General features: G+C 45.8%; 1 protein-coding gene across 1 annotated transcript in view; it reads right to left on the reverse strand.

Annotated features, from left to right (window-relative positions):
* The window catches only part of GTF2B (general transcription factor IIB), a 54,588-nt gene that overhangs the window by 26,000 nt on the left and 6,886 nt on the right, over positions 1-21,702 (reverse strand). Inside the window, exons 2-6 of the mRNA XM_068099729.2 lie at positions 14,984-15,090; positions 1,977-2,110; positions 1,664-1,810; positions 953-1,082; positions 679-820 (exon numbers count right to left, since the gene is read on the reverse strand). Coding sequence (XP_067955830.1) covers positions 679-820; positions 953-1,082; positions 1,664-1,810; positions 1,977-2,110; positions 14,984-15,090 — 660 coding nt within the window. The remainder of the gene's footprint in view (positions 1-678; positions 821-952; positions 1,083-1,663; positions 1,811-1,976; positions 2,111-14,983; positions 15,091-21,702) is intronic.

The raw sequence follows: 21,702 nt of genomic DNA on the forward strand, positions 1-21,702 counted from the left end.
GGTCGCCGAAAAATCTTGATCGCCGGCAGTCGCCGGTAGTCGCCAAAATATCCGCCTATGTGTGACTTAGGCAGAACCACCCACAACCAGCCAAAAATAATTTGATCCCGGGTGGTGTGTAGGTAACAGAACACTACCTCGATCGCTCCCCCAAATATATTTTTTGTTTGCTGTTAAGAAATACGTATATAACCTTCCATTATTATTTTTTTTTTTAATCTGTCAACCAGCACAAATTTTCCTTTTTATATCATGGTAATTTTACCACAGGCTTTTGCTAGTTTTTTAAAATAATTGACTACCAGTATATTATTCGATGAGAATCCATAGCAATTTTGAGATAGCCAAGGCAAAGTTCCATAGCATGGACTCCATTTCCAAAGGTGGTACAAGTAATCTGTCACAAACAGCTTTGCTGAAGTCGATCAAACTCTTTGTTGAGCACTACAAAAATGACCTCACATTTATAAACTACAATACATATATGTACAAGATTGCAATAAAATAATTTGTAGACTGTTCAAAACTGAGGGTAAGTACAGCCTCATGCAACTTAACTCACTAGAATATCTATCAATTTGGCGACTCCCACCCCCTTTGCATAAATAAATACGTTACCAATCCCAAGTCTTTCCAAACTCCCTCACCAAATCTGTGGAGGCCAAAAACAATACATACTTCGGCAATCCCAAGTTGGAGCAGAATCTTGACATAAAGTCTCCTGTTGTGATGAGATCAACACTTGTTTCCAGTGCTTTTAGGATGAGCTTGAAGCAACGACCAATCTCTTTCTTTGAAATCCTTGATACAGCACAGATCTCTGAGAAGTGAGGGTTGAAGTGGGCAAGAGGAGGAAAGGAATGCATCAAACAGGCATTGATGCTGAAAAAATAAATAAATAAAGCCTGGTGATTGGGCTCAATATCTGGTATTTTCGATTGGTGATACTTGCCTTTGAATGTGCGTGGAACACCCTCCTGGCGACAAGCTATGTACAAACACGCCGAAGCAATGGCATCGTTGCTTCGTCCCTTTAGACACCTTTGCTCATACACCTGTTTGAATAGGTTGTTTGTTCGATCCTAAAGAAAATTGAGAACAGATACAAAGATTGTAAACTTTGGGAATATAGGATATATCTCTAGTCTTTCAGACTCGTCTTTATTCATGTGTTTCACATCTCACCTTTCTAAATATGCTTTGCATATACAGCAGAGACTGTTTGCAGACAAGCAAAATTGGATCAAAGATGATTCCTTTATTAGATCGCAAAGAATAATTGATGCAGGCTTTAGGTGTTTCACTGCCATGGAAAACGCTCATGCAATCAAATTCAAAATGTTTTTTATATATATTTTAATCGTACCTCTCATGGGAAAACCATCAAGTACCAAATTATAAACGGGAAAGAGAGAAAAATTAAAGTTGAAAATAAACTCAACATGATAAAAAGATAAAACAGGGAAACTCAATATGATAGGAAGATAAAACAGGGAAGAAAAGAGAGTCAAGGAAGAATGGAGACCACTCAAAAGATGTTAAAAGTTGGGTTTTAAGGAAGTTTTAAAAGTTGTCAGAGAAAAGCAGAAAAGAACAGGAAGAATTTTTTTCCTCAATGTCCCAGGAAGAGCAGCACAAGGGCACATCTTCATAAAGGTCATACCACGATGTTCCGTGGAAGATTGATGCGATCAGCCATGGTGTTTATTTCACGGAAAGCAGTAAGCATGGCACGATCCTGACTGGTCATTGCACGCCGGTTTTGGTACTTAGAATTGCCAAATTCATCAAAACTGGCTGCACCAGTCCCCTAAAGGATGAGAGAAACAAAAAAAAACAACATTCCATTGGCAATTATTTCATGAATACGTGGGGAAATTGCAATAATACAGGCAGCGATAAGCTCCAATAATGCAAATGGAAGAGAAAAATGTGGATTTCGGTTCATAAATGGATATAATGTAAAAAGTGCTCACCTTTCCAATGACTGTGGACAGATCACCTCCATTTAGTAATGGATTCTGTGCATCTCCAACTCGGGATGGATCTTTTCCAACGTGGTCATTACTGAATGTCCGCCACTCAGATCCCACATCAATCATTCGGTCTCCTGAAGAAACAAGACAATGCAAGTCTTGAAAACTAATTTGATAAGTGAAAATGTGAGTACCTCGAAACACGATAGAAAATACATATCTGATCAAATTAAATGGACTTCACAGGAGGAACACGCCACATTGCGTCACCACTTGCTACTCCACACTGCCGTGGAGTACCACACATCCAACTGAAGCCACAACTAAAAGGCAGACATCAGATCTGTCATTCACAGATTTATCAAAAATGCATTATGTGCAAGTCTGATAAATGGAACATGTCCTTCAATCCCGGATAACTTCAGTCTCACCCTGTCACTCCGGGAGGATCATCAAACGAACTCACCTATCTATTTCCACGGTCAGCCGCTGGACAATGTTCAGCCTCTTGAACTTATAGGTTCACGATCATCTCATTCCTGGGCCAACCATATAGCAAAGCCAGCTACAGACAGGACATTCTGTCGTTCTAAGTCTTCCTTGAAAAATCATAACTCACAGACAAGGCTTTGTCCATAGCTCATTGGAACACTGCTCTTCACTATAGAATGCCAGGCCATCATCACATTTATCTCCTGAATTCTGTGGAATTTAAAGCACTCACAATTATTGGCATCTCTTCATCTTTGCTTGCTATCTTTTATACCTCCTTTAATCTTACCTCACCAACCTTCTTAATTGCAGGTTACTATGTTTCCTTCCCTCGTCTCATTTTTGTTTTCCAATCAATTAATTCCCTTACTACTGTAGTTCGCTGGCTTTTACCATTTTTTTGCTTACCACCGCTTTTTCCTCCGGTGAAGCGTAAAGCCCGAAACGTCAGCGCTTCGTGATCCTTTATGATGGAAAATGTTATTCATTAAACTCACGTTTTGTTATTTCTCTTGTACTGCCAACATAGACCATTACTTCTCTGCTGGAATTAGCAACTATATTTTTACCGTCTGATGCTATGTTCTTACATAAACAAACATTTTGTATTTGCAAAATGAGTTCAAGCACTGAAATCTCAAATGTGAATACTGCTGGGAAGCTTAACTGCATGGAAATTCTGGGAAAATGTGTAATCGTCTATGTCAGAGATTTGGTAAGTGTTGAAATGACCTTGAAATAAATCTTTGGCAACCATAGGTAATTCCACAAGGCACACAAGAAATGTATGTCTATTCTCAAAACGAGCCAGAAAACATCTGGCAAATCTTAAAGCCCAAGTGTCCAATCTGTGTCTTCCCTCAAAATCCCTTGTGGCACATGTTTAGTCTGTTTCTGGTGTGTGTTTCTGGTGTGCGCTTCTCATCCATCCCGTCTCACCGCAAATGGCATAACATCTGACTTCGTTCAAGAAGAGTCTGACTATCTTGAATTGCTCTTCACTTCCAAGGCTTGTGTACCTAACCAATTCCTTTCCGTCCAGACCTTATCCCTTAGCACACACAATGCCTTCTGGACACTGCAATTTGTTCAACAGAGAAGGTAAAAAACGTTATTGGCAGCCTCGACTCTGCCGCAGTAACAGGCCCAGACGACATCAGTGTCCGCGTTCTTAAATTATACTCTGCAACTCACACATATCCTCTGTTTGCTCAATTCAACCTAATCTTTCAACTTTTGTTTCATCCAACCTGCTTGTAAAAAGTCAAAAATAAATCCAATACCAAGAAGGGTACAAAAACATATCCTCTCAATTTCAGGCTGGATAGCTGGCTTACTTCCAATTATCAAGGAAGTCATGGCATGAATCATCACAACTGACAGTCTTTCCTTTCCTCAAATTGCCTGATCTCCGACAATCAGTTTGAACTTCGTCCTGGCCAATCAACTAACAATTATGCCACTACCTCTCTCTCAATGGATGTAGGCCCTGAATCTCAAGCAAGAGGTTAGAGCAGTGTCTCTGTGCACATCTTAGGCATTAAAAATGCAGTGAGGTACTTTGCTCTGATAGCCAAGCTTTACTCCTCTATAATGAAAGGCTAACGTATTGAATGGTTTGCAGAGTTCATCCTTTTACACATTCAGCGTGTAACCCTCAATTGAATCCTCTCATCTAATCCCCCAGTTGAGGCTGGAGTGCCTCAAGGAGTCTTGGACCCAGTGCTGTTCCTCAGGCACATTAATGTCCTCTCTGATGCTCTGGAAAACAATTTTACTCTTTGCAAAAGACTCCACATTATACCATAGAATTCAAAATCTCACGAGGCTGGCTGACCTGCTGACCGAGGAAGGATCAGGAACTGGTCTAACACTTAGAATATTTCTTTCAATACAAGCAAATCTAACACTCACCCAATCTCTTCTTAATGATTGTCAAATGAACCCACCACCCCATTTACACAATCAATCACTGGTAGAATAATTAATTCTCTCAAACTTCTGGATTTCACAGCTACAACCTATCCTGGAAAGACAAAATCTCAGAACTGGCTTCCATAGACAGATGGGAAATAGGCCTCCTCAATCAAGCAGTCCTTCCTTCATAAATCTGAACCTTTCACTCTCAGACTGGGCTGGTGCTCCTGCCTCACACCTAGCTCGTCTTCACGCTGTTGAAACCAAAGCATTCAGAATCATTGGAATCTCCCACGATGAAGCTAACTCCAAGGGCCTCTCACTCACTCACCGCAGGCAGGTCGGTGGTCTTTCCATCTTCTACCGACTCCTCTCTGGCCTTGCCCCCCCTTCCCCCCCCCCCCCCCAGCTCTCTCTGGGCTCTGTCCCGCAAATATTCCTACAGGTCGCACAAGATCTGCCTGCAACCCCCTTATGGTTAAACTGCCAAAATCAAGACTCTGCTCACCTTCACTCCTTCATTCCTCTTTTCTCCTACCTCTGGAACAAACTCCCTCACTCCCTTCAATCCCACTCCACCCTCCAGGTCTTTAAAACAGCTGTTCACCACCATCTCTTATCTTCCCCCATCCAAAACCTTGATCTTTTCTACCCCCGCTAATTTCACCCCAATTCCACTTTTTTGAAATACCAACTTCTGTCCTGGAAGTCCTTGTGTTTTATACTTCTCCCACCGCCCCCCCCCCCTTCCCACGCCTCCTACCCCCAAGCCCTCTCCCTCCCACACATCTCCATGCTCTCAAATGTTGTGTGCTCTCAAGTGTTTGTGTGCTTCCCCCATCTCTCCCCATCTTGTCTTCCGCTCCCTCTTTTTATGTATTTTGTTTGTCTGGTTCATTTGTTTGTGAAGTAAATGTCAGCTCTTTCACGAGCCTCGATTCAGTATACAAAAAAAAAAAGAAAAAAAAAAAAGACATGGCTCCACATAGGAGGTTGCCAACTCACCTGGTCGTCATGTGGCCATTACATTTTGATGAAACTTTCTCAAAATCTCTATGGTTAAAACTGCACGACAAAACAATTTGAGCACCAACTTCAAATGGTTTTGGTGATGTGCCCCAACCCCCAAATATGGGATTCCGCATGCATTTTTCACACTTGCAAAATTCAGTCTGTTGTATTGAGGTTTTGGTATGCTCACTACTGTAAACCTGAATACTGCAAGGTCATTACTCCATCAGAAAGACGATGAACAATGTGATGCAAATCGATATTAAAAAATGATGTTTTATTTTAACAAAAGCAATAATCTTTAAGAGTTTGCAGCAGGCCAATAATGCGAGTCTAAAGCCATATAGCGATTTAGCCACACAGTACAGGCCTGCTGCAAACTGCAATAGCTAATTCAACCATATTGTTCTTTACTGCACTTCTGCTGCACATTTGGTTCAATGCTCATTTATGGTTGTACAGCAACCATCAAATCAAGTAATCGTCACCCTCGTCTGCCCGCACCTCACATTCACAACCGCTCACCCACCGATCCTCATAACCGCCACAGCCCCAAACTCAGTGTACACGTACACAACATTTACGGAGACCAACTCAAAGTAGCAGGCAGGCCATTATTATACACCGATCTGTGAACTAAATGTTATCAAAAGGTTAAAAACATCAAATTAATTGTGCAGCAGTTACTGATATCAAATGATTCAAGGTCTGACAACATATAAAATTAGAGCGGCACTCGTAGAGCACATAGTCTCGCCTCCCACATTCATTCTTAATAAACATACTATCGTTAACTGAACACGGTACTATTATAGCCCACTGCTATTATGGTCCATATACCCGTATTATCCATGCACCCGATTATGTCACATGGCATGGGTTATGCACGTCGTAAATGTAATTCTTCACTCCCATTGGGTCATAGATCAGATATATGAAGTTTCAGATTTTTCAGATAAGGATTTCAATTCAACCAATTATGGCTGGAATACCACTTCACTATGACATCATTATCAACCTATATACCCCAAGGGGAGTTGATTAAATATGGCAAGTTAAAAAAAAAATTCGTTGAGTGGTTATGGAGAAAATGATGTCCAATTTTTCCCTTTAATCCACGATTGCTGCCATACCATGTGACCTATGACATCAGACATGCATGGAGAGTCCCTCCTATGTTTAGAATTTTGCATCGATCGGACAAGCGGTTGCAGAGAAAACCATTTTAAAAGTGAAAACATATAGAAGTGGGCAAACACAAAGCACGCTCACACACACACACACATCTATAGCCTCGCATCCCCTTCGGGGCAAGACCGATTATTTTGGGAGGAAGAAACAGAAATGTTGATGAAAATGAGAAATAAGTGCCATCTTAAAGTTGCAAAACGTATTCCATATTGCATGAACTCTAGTTCTACCCAACCACCGCGACATTTGGAAATGACCTGTGCCTAAATCAGCAATGACCATTCCGACCAATGACCATTCAGCAATGATCAGCAATGACCATTCCACAATGACCATTCCGGGTGTATTCCGTTGGAGCAACCTACAAGATGAACCTTATGTTGTTGTTTGCAACGGTGACAAGTTTGTCAAAAAAAAACCTGTAATGCGGTATCTACAGAACAACTGACAAGGCTGTCAAAACTCACTGACCACTTCGACCATGGCTGTTAACAGATAGGAGTTCCTACTAAACACTAAATGCATTGTAAAATAATAATAACAAGTCAAGTGAATCCACTTGGATTCCGCCCAGGTTGGCACATGGAAATTATGATGTAGCATAATTATCATCTCGGGTCAAGATTTGAAATTATGCCATTGTTTTTGTAAAATTGCTACTAGTATTCACATTATGTACTTTCACCAAAACATACATCATCATAGAAACATACATAGAATTTGGGTCCTCTGGGTCATTTGGGTCCTCTGGGTCATTTGGGTCCTCTGGGTCATTTGGGTCCTTTGGGTCCTCTGGGTCATTTGGGTCCTCTGGGTCATTTGGGTCCTCTGGGTCATTTGGGTCCTCTGGGTCATTTGGGTCCTTTGGGTCCTCTGGGTCATTTGGGTCCTCTGGGTCATTTGGGTCCTCTGGGTCATTTGGGTCCTCTGGGTCATTTGGGTCCTCTGGGTCATTTGGGTCCTCTGGGTCATTTGGGTCCTCTGGGTCATTTGGGTCCTCTGGGTCATTTGGGTCCTCTGGGTCATTTGGGTCCTCTGGGTCATTTGGGTCCTCTGGGTCATTTGGGTCCTCTGGGTCATTTGGGTCCTCTGGGTCATTTGGGTCCTCTGGGTCCTCTGGGTCCTCTGGGTCCTCTGGGTCCTCTGGGTCCTCTGGGTCCTCTGGGTCCTCTGGGTCCTCTGGGTCATTTGGGTCCTCTGGGTCATTTGGGTCCTCTGGGTCATTTGGGTCCTCTGGGTCATTTGGGTCCTCTGGGTCATTTGGGTCCTCTGGGTCATTTGGGTCCTCTGGGTCATTTGGGTCCTCTGGGTCATTTGGGTCCTCTGGGTCATTTGGGTCCTCTGGGTCATTTGGGTCCTCTGGGTCATTTGGGTCCTCTGGGTCATTTGGGTCCTCTGGGTCATTTGGGTCCTCTGGGTCATTTGGGTCCTCTGGGTCATTTGGGTCCTCTGGGTCATTTGGGTCCTCTGGGTCATTTGGGTCCTCTGGGTCATTTGGGTCCTCTGGGTCATTTGGGTCCTCTGGGTCATTTGGGTCCTCTGGGTCATTTGGGTCCTCTGGGTCATTTGGGTCCTCTGGGTCATTTGGGTCCTCTGGGTCATTTGGGTCATTTGGGTCCTCTGGGTCCTCTGGGTCATTTGGGTCCTCTGGGTCCTCTGGGTCATTTGGGTCCTCTGGGTCATTTGGGTCCTCTGGGTCATTTGGGTCCTCTGGGTCATTTGGGTCCTCTGGGTCATTTGGGTCCTCTGGGTCATTTGGGTCCTCTGGGTCATTTGGGTCCTCTGGGTCATTTGGGTCCTCTGGGTCATTTGGGTCCTCTGGGTCATTTGGGTCCTCTGGGTCATTTGGGTCCTCTGGGTCATTTGGGTCCTCTGGGTCATTTGGGTCCTCTGGGTCATTTGGGTCCTCTGGGTCATTTGGGTCCTATATTCCTATCCTATAACATATATATCTCCTATAACCTATCCTATAAATATAGATTTGATGACGTCATGTTTACACATCTGAGCGACAGAAATGAGCGACAGAAATGAGCGACAGAAATGGGTGACAGAAACTAGCTTCACTTTTGAGCGCCCGAAATTCCCAGGCAAACGCTATAACGCACCAGGTTTACAACCTGTGCGTTAATAAATAAATACAGCTGTGGTGGAAAACCCTGGTGCACATGCACATAAGCACACACCAATTGTGATGTATGGTAAATACAATTGACGACACTTTTTGTGTGGTGCTCCTGCCTGACTCCATTTACATGCCTTCAGAATGTAAATTATGGTATCTGAGGAACAATCACCTTTCTTTAAAAGGCCGTCTGACGCTTTAAATTACTTGTACGCAACGTGAAAAGTACAAACTACAGGTTCACTCCAGCCTGCACTAAATGCATGTTCGAGTCTCACTGGTGTTCGAGTCTCACTGGTTGGGCGATCCATTTTCAACCACAACTACGTGCATTCTCACTCTGCTGCGCGGTGTTTGCTGGAACGTACAAGTCACATTTTGATTTGGTGATTAGGGTTAAGGAAGAGGCAAGGTCTTAAACTTGTAAACGATTTGATAGAAACATTTGACATTTCATGTTTTCCACAGTATGCGAAGAAGTCTTTATACACAACGGATACTAGCTCAAATCCATGTCTGTGTCCATGAGACAGGTTTGTATTGGACAGTCAGACAGACAGCTTCTGAAGGGAAATTAAGCAAATTTGGTATATTTCTTCATGTAGTTTGAAACTCCAAATGCAGTGACATCATGTCAATGGGTTTGAATTGCAGCTGGAAAACGCATGTGATTCACAACGATACGTTTGTTTTGCTGGGATCTAATGCGATTGTGCAAATTACCAGAGAATAATTGCCTTGGATAAACACCGAGGAACTCCCTCAAAGTGTCGCTGCTGAAAGCTGTATTTTGCTTCTGTGTCCCTAGTACCCTACCTGCAGCTCAATGCTATAAACTCCAACAGGTTCAGGATAATGGTAATTCAAGCCAGCAATGCTCAAATTCTCGCCGAGCCATTCCATGCTGTCAGCAGCATTCACAATCTTTGTTCGCACAACTTGCATCACACGCATATCAGCAGCGCTTGAGACTGGTGCCACATGCGACTTTATAGCTTACAGGACTTCTTCAGGGCCATTGTGAAAATTAACAGAGTTCATAAGAAAACAAGAATGACCGCACTGTGGTCACAACCTGCAATATAGAATACAGTGCCGAAAGAAAGTCGACTCCCTCTCAAGATTTTCACCCTTCGTTGCCTTATAGCCTGGAATTAAAACGCATTAAATCTGACTTTTACATCTTTATTGAAACATCATAATCCACAACTTCCAAGTGAAAAACAAATTCTACAAATTTCAGAAAAGTATTTTAAAATACAAAACTAGAATATCTTGGTTGGATAAGTAAGATAACACCCAATTCGTCAGTACTGCAACCGATGGACGAGTGACTATTGCTGACATAGCTACAGCCACAAAACCTCTATTTATAATAAAAGGGTGTGTGTGTGTGCGTGTGTGTGTGTGTGCTCCATAACTCCAAAACCATAAAAACCTAGCAACCCCAAACTTTGCATGCATACTTCTCGAACACCGCAGGAATGCATGAATTAAAACTGAGTGTTTGGGTTTGATAAAACACCCGTTTGGAAGATAATTAACGGCCTTATTTAATTAAAACAAAAACCGGCTTTATCCTAGGTCAGTCCGCTATCCCCTGCAAGGGTGTTATGTTTTTTTCAGCCTGCTCAACGCCTTGCCTTGGAACAGGCTGCAATGGTTTCTGCACGATTAAGCACTCAAAATTTACATTTTCACTTTCCTCACTCACATTAACAAATGCCTGATCTTCATACCTACGAATCGCTGTATACATCACCATTGTCGGTGCTATAGTTTTCAAATTATGAGCTTCAAGCGATTTTATGCATTATATGATGCGATGTTCCACAATTGTTTGTGGTTTTTTTTTTTGGTTTTTTTTTTCGGATACAAGATCGAGGCTCGTGAAAGAGCTAACATTAATCACACAAAAAGACAAACCGACACACAAAACACAAAAAACAAGGGGAGCGGCAGACAAGATGGGGAGAGAGGGGGAGCCCTCTCACGGACGAATTAAAGGATATAATCAAAGTTCTGATATTTTAAAAAGACAGCAGGAAATCCATAAGTATTACAGATTAGACAAAACAAAGGTTTCTTCGTTCACCGCTGTTATGTCTGCCCGTGTGGCGTGTATAGAGCCTTGCAAAATCGATTACACAAGAGAGTCGTTGGACTGTCTGTGTGTCACCATCTTTCTCAGAGATGGCTGAACGGATCTTCGTCAAACTTTCAGAGGTTCATCAGTGACTGCCTGGGAGTGTTTTAGGCAAAAATAAAAATAAAAATTTGAAAAAAAAAGTTCATTTTTTTAGATTACAAAAAAATGCTCACTCTATAGTGCCTAAGCCTTTTTGATTAATGATAGTTAAATAAAATTACACATTCGCATAAATAAATACAAAACAATCACCAGACATTTGAACACAAATAATAAAACAATTCCAGAAGCAGTAGAAGTTGGTGGTAAGGCTTCTTCTTCTTCCTGAACATCATCATACTTAACTCAGAAACGTGATGAACGACACATTCACCAGCATATATTCAACAAAAAGGTAAAATGATGATTTGATTTTTGCGATGGATCCTGATTTGGATGGAAATTTGCTTTTCCATTATAGTTTCCCTCATTTAAAATATGTTAATGTTTCTTTCTCTCTTGAGCAATGCTGGGTGCTCCAGCTATAAACGCTTTTATACTTACTCGAGGTACAAATACAAATACAACTTTGTCTGGGGGGTAACATAGGCTATGTGACTGTGACCTCATTCGGGGGTGTGGGGACCGGGAGAGGGGTGTACATTCTCTATGCAAGTGCGGCACCACTTGGTGATGGTGGCAGAGGGTATTACAATTTCCATTTTTACCTGTGCAACACTGAAGTTATGAAGCACTCCTTGCACGAGAAAAATTTTCCTCCTTCCCTTCCCCCCTCCCCCAAAACGGAGGGGCCTGTCAAAGCCACCCCCCCCCCACCCCCCACCCCCTCAAAATATGTGTGTCATATATCTTCTCCCCTCCCTCCCCCTTCCACTCCACCTACTCCCTTCCTCACTCCTCCCTCTCCTGCTTCCTCCCCCCCTCGACAACGCTGAGTACTCCTGCTAGTAATGCCATACAAGCAACCGTTCCTTATCAACAGTTATTTGTAAGCCATGGTGATACAGTTGCAAGCGGTGAAATTTACTTTTTATCACAGCGGACGTCGTTTATGAAATTAAAATTACAAATGTTAAGGACAATGTTAAGGTGACAAAATAAACATGTTATTCTTCAACTGTTTCGTTGGAGTGCTTGCTCAAGTGCTTAAGCCACTTGGCTTCCATGGTGATAGTGGCTCATTACTCTGTGGAGACATCCCAGAAGTTAGAAGACAAAATAAATTAGAGGATTAAAAGCAACGGGACAAGCACAATGTCCGAGATGTATGCACACTCACTCTAAGCCGTCTAGCCTGTGTTCAAATCCCGACCCAGCTACAAGCTGTCATCCCAGTGCTTCACAGGCAGAGCAATTCATCAATGTGTGTGCCGTCCCTCAGATGGACGTTAAACTGGGCGTCACATCTGCCTGACTTTCAACCGCCCCATATTCTCCCCCCCCCCCTTCTTCCCACCCTCTCTCTCTACCTCACACCTCCTCATCCTCCCTTCCTCCCTTCCACGCTCCCTCACCCCTGCTCCCTCCCTATCCCCATCCTCTCTCCCCCCTCCAAATCTTCCTGTTCCTCCCTCCCAGTCCTCCTGCTACACCCCCTCCTCCCCCTAATCACCATCCTCACGCTCTCCCTACTCCCGGTGCTCCCTCCGGCTCCTCTCTCCTCCTTCCCCCTCCCCCTGCTCTCCTCCTTCCCCCTCCCCCTGCTCTCTCAAATCCTCGTCCTCCTGCTCTCCCCTGTCCCTATCCTCCCCACCTTCCCCCTGCTAATTATATAATATAAATATATAGATATATGCACCATTTATGTAATAGATAGACGCAGTCTTCCTATCATGGTGTTCGTGTCTATGAATCCTCATCTCTCTTAGCTATGCTTTACTGTAGGTTCGGTTAGTGAGTTAATGGAATTATTGATTGTTGGTTGCATCATTTATTTGTTCTGATTGCTACCTTGTAAATTCCTCCCTGTGACAATCATCATTCTTTATTAAATCCACTTGATCTCAGGTGGATTGTCATTGTCGCGGTTCTCCTAAAATTATTAAAAGAAAGACCCATTACAAGGTAATTGGCAACAGTGAGTCAACACTGTACACCCAGAAGGCACGTCAGGCTCGCTTGGTCTCATTTGCACAAGATGTACGAGTTGCGACACCTCATCGGTGTGCCGCTCGGTGGATTCAGACTTCCAATTCACATGGTATTGTGGCTGTCAGACACGTGATCTGGTGAGGAAGACCGCAAAATGATCGACCGTTATGGTCACGTAAATACGACACGTCGGACTCATACCTCAATATTGCCAACCGGAGAGAGAGACGACCATTACAATATTGTGGAGGTTGGTGTTGTTGTGAACGTAGACAAGGATGGGGGAAGAGCAGGTATGTGATAAATCTATACCGTATTTGACACACAATGCTATAGTTCTAACATTTAAGGAATTTGTTTGTTGAGGTTAAATGATGTATTCATTTATGAAAGGTTTTTTTTTGTTTGTTTTTTTTTACATTAAAAAAAGGTTGTGAATTCCAAATGTTCCTATGATGTTGGCTTAGCGGTTAGGGTGCCGGCTTGGGATCCTTGGATCCTGGGTTCGAATCCCGGTCGATCGCTGAATTAACACCAGGGGGGTTGACTCAGCCTGTCATCCTTCCGAGGACGGCAAATTGAGTACCAGCTTGCTGGGATGAATGATCACGGTGTGTACCCCAATTTAGAATAGGTACACGTAATTAGGTACACGTAATTTAGAATAGGTACACGTACATGGTGTGTACCCCAATACACGTACGTATCCCTGCGCATCGTAAGAGCGTGACCAAGGGTTGGCGTCAGGAAGGGCATCCGGCCATAAAAACATTGCCTCAAACAGGGAACCATGATTGTCATGGGGCCCGCAAGGCTAACCCCCGCTCGAGCGGGGAAAATGGCCTTAAAACGATCATTCATTCATTCATTCATGCTGCCATGTAATTTGAAATTAATACTTTCTACCTGGCCTCAGATTTAAGAATTGCTGAGAACATGCTGGCAGTGCAGTGTTGCATTGCAGAGGAAAAGCTTGAATGAATACTTCCAAAAAGGTGGAAAGGGGTTTTCACAGATGCAGACAAGTAAGGGTGGAGAGGGTTGAAGATTTCTATCAAACTTGTGCAAATAAGAAACAGATGGCCTCTTGGGAGGAATATTCATCCAGTTGAATGGTCTATGGAACAAAATCCACAGGTTTGTCATAGCAGGACTTATCTAATCATCTAGTTCCATCAAGTCTTGCCCAAATTCTGGTGACATTCATGGTCAGATTTCTCCAAACATCCCTATCCTGCACTGCTTCCTAAAGCTCTGGCAAAAACAGCACGGTTGCAGCCTTTACCCCATCTATCAAACACATAGGATGTCTGCCTCTTCCTCTTCTTCCCTCACCCATTCACAGAACAGAATTGGTCGACTTCTCCAGACTTTTGTTTCCTGTACGCATGTGTCCAGGGTATGACAATTTCTGTTTTAGCATCAGCACTTCTACTCTCGACTGGACCAAAAATAATCAAACTTGTTAAATGACAATTTGATATTCACCATCAGACAATGTAAGCAGATAGTGGGTGATGCCACTCAAAATTGACCAACACTTCACCCCTCACCCCCTGTGAAGAACCACCTTTAGAGGGCATTTTTCCCCGCAGAGGGGTTGGCCTTTTTCGGGCACATTGGTCCCCTTTTTGAAGCAATGTTTTACGGTCAGATGCCCTTCCTGCCGCCAACCCTGTTAGTCGCCTCTTGCGACACACAGGGAATTACCAGTGAACTGGTACTCAATTTGCCGACCTCGGAAGAATGAGAGGCTGAGTCAGCCTTCCTGGCGTTAATTCAGTGATCGACCGGGATTCAAACCCAGGATCCTAGGATCCCAAGCCTGCACCCTAACCGCTAAGCCAACACCAAGCTCCCCCACCCCCTGTGGTTATAACATTTTAAAATTTGGTTACATATGAGTATTACACCATATATCAAGGCAAAAGGTATAACAGAACTCTGCCAACTGGCAGAAGTCCAAAATAAATAGCAACGTTTTAAGTCTTAAAAGTTGTGTGAACTGTGGCAATTATATCTCATGCTTACCAACGACCAGCCCACATTCTGGGCAGATCATATCGCCAGCACGATAATCTTCCACCAATACTGCCTCTGGGTGGCTAGGGCAATGAATCTTCGTGATTGGATGAGGGCTGTAAGGCAGAAGGGTAAGGAATGATAGAGAAATAAATGTAGTTAAAACAAGTACAACATTCAAAAGAAAGTAAAGAAGTTGAATCCATCCATCACCAGAAACAAAAAGACTAAATCGAGCAGCAAAAAATAAATAAATAAACATTACTCGTATCCATAATTGCGTAGCTAATTACGTTGAGATCATAAAAGACGAGACAAGCCACTGCGCAAAATAAAAGAAAAATAAAGGAAAAATCACAACCACTTGTTCTGTCAAAACGATCTTGAATTTGTGCTCTCATCTGAACTGAGAACCCAGGTCCATATCACATATATACTACATGCATTTATCCATTATCGATTTATGTAAAAGCTCAACTGTGAGCAATGTACAAAATCTACAAAAATAAAAACATGAATACAAGTCCTCTTCAATGACAAGCCCCAACCGCACCAAAATGGCATGTGTAGATTTTACATTTAAAACCTCCATCAACCCCCTTCTGTTGAAACTATCTAAATCTAGGATCACTGATCACACTCACTCATTCGTTCCTCTTTTCCCCCCATCTGTGGAACAAACTTCGACACATTATCTTCAATCTCATTCTTCCCTCTAGGACTTCAACATGATGTTCATCACGACCTCAGATCAACCCCAATCCAAAACCATGGCCCTTTCTAACCTTGCCACCATGCACAATCGAACCCCCTCCCTCCCTCACCCCCCCCCCCCCCCCAAGACCTCCTCCTTCAAAAGGCAGGTTGGTGGTCTTTATATCTTCTACAGACTCCTCTCTGGCCTTGCTCCTCCAGTTCTGTCTGTGCTCTGTCCCCCAAATATTCCTACAGGTCACACAAGATCTGCCAGCAACCCTCTTCTGGCTAAACTGCAAAAATCAAGATTCTCTATTCACCTTCACTCCTTCATTCATTCCTATTTTCTCCCACCTCTGGAACAAACTCCCTCACTCTCTTCAATCCAGGTCTTTAAAACAGCTATTCACCACCATCTCTTATCTTCCCCCATCCAAAACCTTGATCTTTTCTACCCCCGTTAATTCATCCCAGAGCCACGTTTTTGAAATTCCGACCTCTCCTGGAAGTCCTAGCAGTGTCCATGTGGTTTTTTTTTTTTAACCTCTCCCACCCCTCCCCCATTCCCACGCCTCCTCCCCCCAAGCCCTCTCCCTCCCACAGATCTCCCGATATCCGTGCTCCCAAATGTTGTACTTGTGTACTTTCTTCTCTGTCCCCATCTTGTCTCCCGCTCCCTTTATCATATGTTTTATGTGTCAGTTTGTCTTTTTGTGATCAATGTTAGCTCTTACACGAGCCTCGATCTTGTGGATAATATGAATGAATGATCGTTTTAAGGCCATTTTTCCATGCTCGAGCGGGGGTTAGCCTTGCGGAAAGCGGAAAAGGAATGTTACATACTGCTTCGGAAAGCCCTTGTATGAACTTGCGAGAGAGAGAGAGAGAGAGAGAGAGAGCGTTTGCTCAATAAACGTATTACGTACGCATCATTCCAGCCCCTCGCTATATTGCGAGGTCCGGTCGCGCGCCAACGACACACGAAGCTGCCTGCCGTTCTTCGCCCGCGGAACCGGAGCCTGGACGGAGTCGACCTACCTGGAACCATCTACCTGGACCTTCCGTCCTGCCCGCTACAATTCCCGTGTGAGTGTGTTTGTTTGTCCGGGGTCGTTAAGTTAAGACTGTTTAGTTAAGCCTGCCCTGTGTGCTGCTTCTTCTTCTTCCTCCTGTATATTCCTTTCGTTTCCTCTTTGGTTTTGTACATAATTAATAAACCACACTTTGTTCTTCCTTTACTCTGGTTTCCTCTCCATCTGATCGCTTTAGTCTTTTCCCAATTGAGTACCGGTGGCACGATTTTGGAACCGCTATAATCGGGTGTAGTATTTGTTAACGGCCCAAGTCGCGGCTCGCTTCGCTCGGCGTATTCATTAACGCTGCGGCTCGGGTGGGAGTTATCTCCTCGCTTTACGGCCGGTGGTAGTACTTAGGTACCAAGACTAATTAGGCTTACAACCCTACTTCCCACCGACCGGAAGTGACGTCATAGCTTCCAGGACTTGGGGGCGGCAGGCTTAAAAGACAAGGCGATTAAACCCCCCCCCTTGATAAGGGGAGCGTCGACCCCCGAATCCGCAACAATTGGTGTCTGGGAGTGGGATTTGAAGCCCGAACCAAATTTTCTAATCTGTAAAAAAAATTGGTCAAAAATATCAAGCGGCCAAAATTTAGCATTAAAAACCAAATTAAAATCGTGCCATGGATAGTCAAGGCGATCGGATGCCGGTGGGGGAAATAGAGGAGGAGTTAGAGGCAACCCAGGACCCCCGGGAGGAGGAAGAACAATTGGGAGAGATGGAGGAGGAAAATAATGAAGGTGTGGTAGAGGGGGTGGCAGGCGCCTCGCACATGGCGAGGGCTGCGCCCGCTGCGCAAATGGGAGGGATGAATATGCAGGACGTCATTGCGCAGCTGCAGGCAGCCGTACAAATGGGGTTGGGAAACCAAATCGAGGGATTAAAAAATGAATTGGGAAGCCAAATTGGGGGGTTGAGAAATGATATGGGTGGCCAAATTGGGGGATTGAGTAAGGAGATGGGAGAAATGAGGACCGATAGTGAGGGAATGGAAAATAGAATGAGGGAGCAATTAGAAAATAAATTGGGAGGATTAGAAGATAAATTAGGGGGCCAATTGGAGGACGTGGGTAGTCAAATGAAAGAAATGAAGGACGGGACGGGATTAGAAAATAGAATGGCCACCCAGGAGAACCAAATGGAGGCAGTGAAGAATGGGTTAACGGGGTTAGAAAACAAGATGGGAGGCAAATTGAGGGAAATGGGGGATCAATCCGCCCGGGAAATCAAACGAATGGGGGATCAGATAGAGGAGGTAAAGAACGGGCTGGAAAGCAAATTGGACGCCCAAAATAACGAATTGGAGCAAATGAGGGCGGCATCCAAGAAAGAAATGGGAGAGATGGGGGGGACATAAGGCACGGGGTGAGTGAAGAGGTCGGAGGGGTAAGCAGCGAGGTAAAGCGGGGTGAGGAGCGCGTGGAGAAAGAGGTGAGAAAGAGTATGGCTAGGTTACAGGGGGGTATAGAGGATTTGACATGAGTAGAGCAGCTGACAGTGGGACAAAAGGAGTTAGGGGAGCAAGTAAGCAGGAACACGGACGTGATAGGGGGGCTGAAAGCAGCACAAAGGGAAATTAAGAAGGAACTTATGGCAACGAAAAAGGAATGCCAGATGGTACACGAGGGGCTGACAAAGAGGTTGGACGAGGTGATAGAGACGTTGGGGGCAAGAGAACAAGAGGTTAGGAAGCATATAGAGACAACCAAGGTGGCCTTAGAAGAAGAAATTGTGGGGGCGCACCGGGAGATAGAAGAGGTGAAACAAAAGTTAGAGGAAGTGGAAGAGGGGGTGAGTGAAATTAAAAAGAGACGGAGGGAGACTAAGAAGGAAATAAAGGAGGAAGAGATGGAATCGGTGCAAGGTCTGTGCTCACATCGTGATGACGTGCTTAATAACCAAATAAAGAGTTTGTAGGTGGCGGAAGAGGAGCGAAGAAGAAGAGGCGCCGAGGTGAGTGGCGATATGTTCGGAAATGTATATGGTGTGAGGGGAGATTCAACGAGCTCGGGGGTTGGTATAGACCCGGGCGTTCGTGAGAGGCCAATGGTGAGGTGTGCGACTGGTCCGGAGTGTCTGGAAAGAGAGTGTGTACAAGGAGGTCTGACTATGGGGAGTGCGAGGGGAATTGGTGAGCCAGGGTGTGCGAGCATGGAGTGGGTAGCGGGTTGCGGAGGGGCAACCCAAGCATCGACGCCGACAGGGGTAGTCCTGAGAGGGACGGGGGACGCACAGGAGCCCCCCGGGAATAGTGTACTGTGGGGGCCAGAACGGTTCGGCCACGCGCTAACCCCGCAAGGAGTGACGCACGGGGTCCAGCCTTCGAGCAGCCATAAGGTTCCACTCGCGCCATATGACGGCAAGAGTGATTTGAGGGCGTACCTGGCGCAATTCGACCATGTGCGCAGGGGTAACGGCTGGAACCCGGACGAAGGTGGAGTACACCTTGTGGGGCACTGCGCAGCGCGGCAGCGGAGGTGCTGACAGCCTTACCAACGGGTACTATCACCCTGCCAGCCTTCCGTGCGGCTTTAATTAACAGATTCGGCGTTGAACAGCAGAGCGAGCTTGTTAAAGCTCAGCTCGCGGTGCGAAACCGCAAGCCCCAGGAGACCATCGGGGAACTTGTTAACAAAATTCGCCGCGCAGTCGGGATTGCAAACGCGGACATGGCAGCGGGTTCCCAGGAGAGCCTGGCGCTGGATCATTTTATCCAGGCCTTTCCGGACCCATAGCTCAGACAACAGCTCGCCATGTGGCACCCGCAGACCTTGAGCCAGGCGGCTGACGCTGCGGCCCATTGGGAAGCAGCGAGGCCCCTGGCCCGGGGAAGCGAGCGCCGCGGCGGTGCACCAGGTAGGGCCTGTGGCTGGTGGCGGCCCCCCAAGGGGGTCCACCCCCGAAAGGGGCCCTAACCTGGAGAGCATGGTTCAGAGGTTGGTGGACCAGCGTCTGGCGGGACCTGGACCACGATCAAATGCCTCAATTCGGACCTTCAGGGGGGGGGGGATTTGGAATTTCGGAGGCAAGCACCTTACCAGGTGAGGTGCTATAATTGTAGTCAGCTGGGTCACCGGGCGTGGGAGTGTCGAGCTCCACGCCGGGACGGACTCCGGCAGCCGAGACCAACAACTCCGCCCCGTACGGGTCGGACTAGCAGACCCCAGACCCCCCCCCCTGCCCCCCCGCCAGGGCCCGGGAAACTAGAAGGTGCCGGACTTACAGGGCCGTGTTCGGTAGTAGGGGATGGTGAAGCGCCCTCATTGACGCGACAGGTCATTCATTGTGGCCAAATTGGTACTGGTAGTTTGACAATTCGGTGCAAAACTGCCGGCGAAGGAGTAGATGCCGTCGTGGACACAGGAGCTAGCGCCACGATCATCAGCCCTGTGATCCTCAATTCGAGTGCAGACGGCTGGGATAAAATCCAGCGTCTGGAAAATCATAGTTTGCAGCTGGCTACCGGGGTAACGGCTCCGATCATAGGGCATGGTTTTGTAACCCTCAAGTTGGGGTCGGTAAAGAGTGAGATAGAAGTTTGGGTGGCGGAGGTGTGTGACCCATGCTTAATAGGGTTGGATTTGTCGACTGCTAGCGGTTGTAAAATCGATTTGTGCCGGGGGACCCTGCAAGTGGGAGAAGAAGAACTACCATTGGAGGGGGTGAGCACGGCCGAGAGGACGGAGCTGGAGGCTTCTGAGGCCGTGACCATCCCTCCGAGGGCCGAGGCCATAGTGCCGGCCCGATGGTGAGCTCGCCCAACATGGCAGGAGTCCTGCGGCCTGGTCGAACCGGTGGCAGCGCAGTCCATCCCGGGTTTAATCGTGGGTCGCACCCTCGTAAAAACGGACCGGCCGGTGGTGGCCGTCCGCGTAATTATTAGTGCAGAACCACGCACTATCGTAAGGGGAAAGAAGATAGCCGGCTGCACCCCAGTTAACGAAGTCGCGCCAGTGAGTGGTGAGAACATCCAGTCGAGCCGGCCCCAGGGGGAGCCTTCAAAAAGTATTAGGAATTGGCCCGAGCCCATTTGTGAAATGGTAAATCGAAGTAGTGTAGAGTTGGGAGGTACCCAGAGGGAGGCCTTACATAAATTAATTGAATCCCATTTGGATATCTTCTCCTTGTCCTCCGAGAATATTGGACGTACGGGCCTGGTGAAACATCAGATCCACACCGGTGAGGCCCGGCCTATTAGTCAGCCCGCCCGACGGCTCCCTTGGAGCAAGAGGGAGGAAGCTGACGAGCAGGTAGAAAAAATGCTCGATGCAAGTATCATCGAGCCCTCGGGAAGTCCTTGGATGTCACCTGTTGTGCTGGTCAAAAAGAAAGATGGGACCACGCGTTTCTGCGTAGCCTATCGCCAGCTGAACAACGTGACACTCAAACTCATATCCCCTGCCAAGAATTGATGATACTCTCGATGCCGTTGCGGGCTCAAATTGTTTCTCAACTTTGGACCTCAAGAGTGGGTATTGGCAGGTGGAGATGGATTGGGCAGGGAAGGAGAAAATGGCATTTTCCACAGGTAAGGGGCTGTATCAGTTCACTGTGATGCCGTTTGGTTTGTGTAACGCCCCCGCCACCTTTGAACGATTGATGGAGCATGTACTAGGAGGCATGCCATGGCAATCATGCCTGGTGTACCTGGATGACGTCCTGATGCATGCTAAAACATTCCCCCAGGCAATAGCTAATTTGGACCAAGTGTTTGGGTGCCTCAGACAGGCAGGGTTGAAGCTGAGTCCGAGTAAGTGCACTTTGTTCGCAAGAGAGGTGGCCTATTTAGGTCACGTTATCGGTCGCGAGGGGGTAAAAACAGACCCAGGAAAAATTACAGCGGTAGAGGAGTGGCCTGCACCACGTAACATCAAGGAGGTACGGGGATTTTTGGGACTCTGCTCCTACTACCGACGCTTTGTGGCAAAATTTACAGAGTTGGCCCGGCCCCTT

This window comes from Myxine glutinosa, chromosome 3, assembly GCF_964187855.1.
Source record: "Myxine glutinosa chromosome 3, kmMyxGlut1.1, whole genome shotgun sequence".
NCBI lineage: Eukaryota > Metazoa > Chordata > Myxini > Myxiniformes > Myxinidae > Myxine > Myxine glutinosa.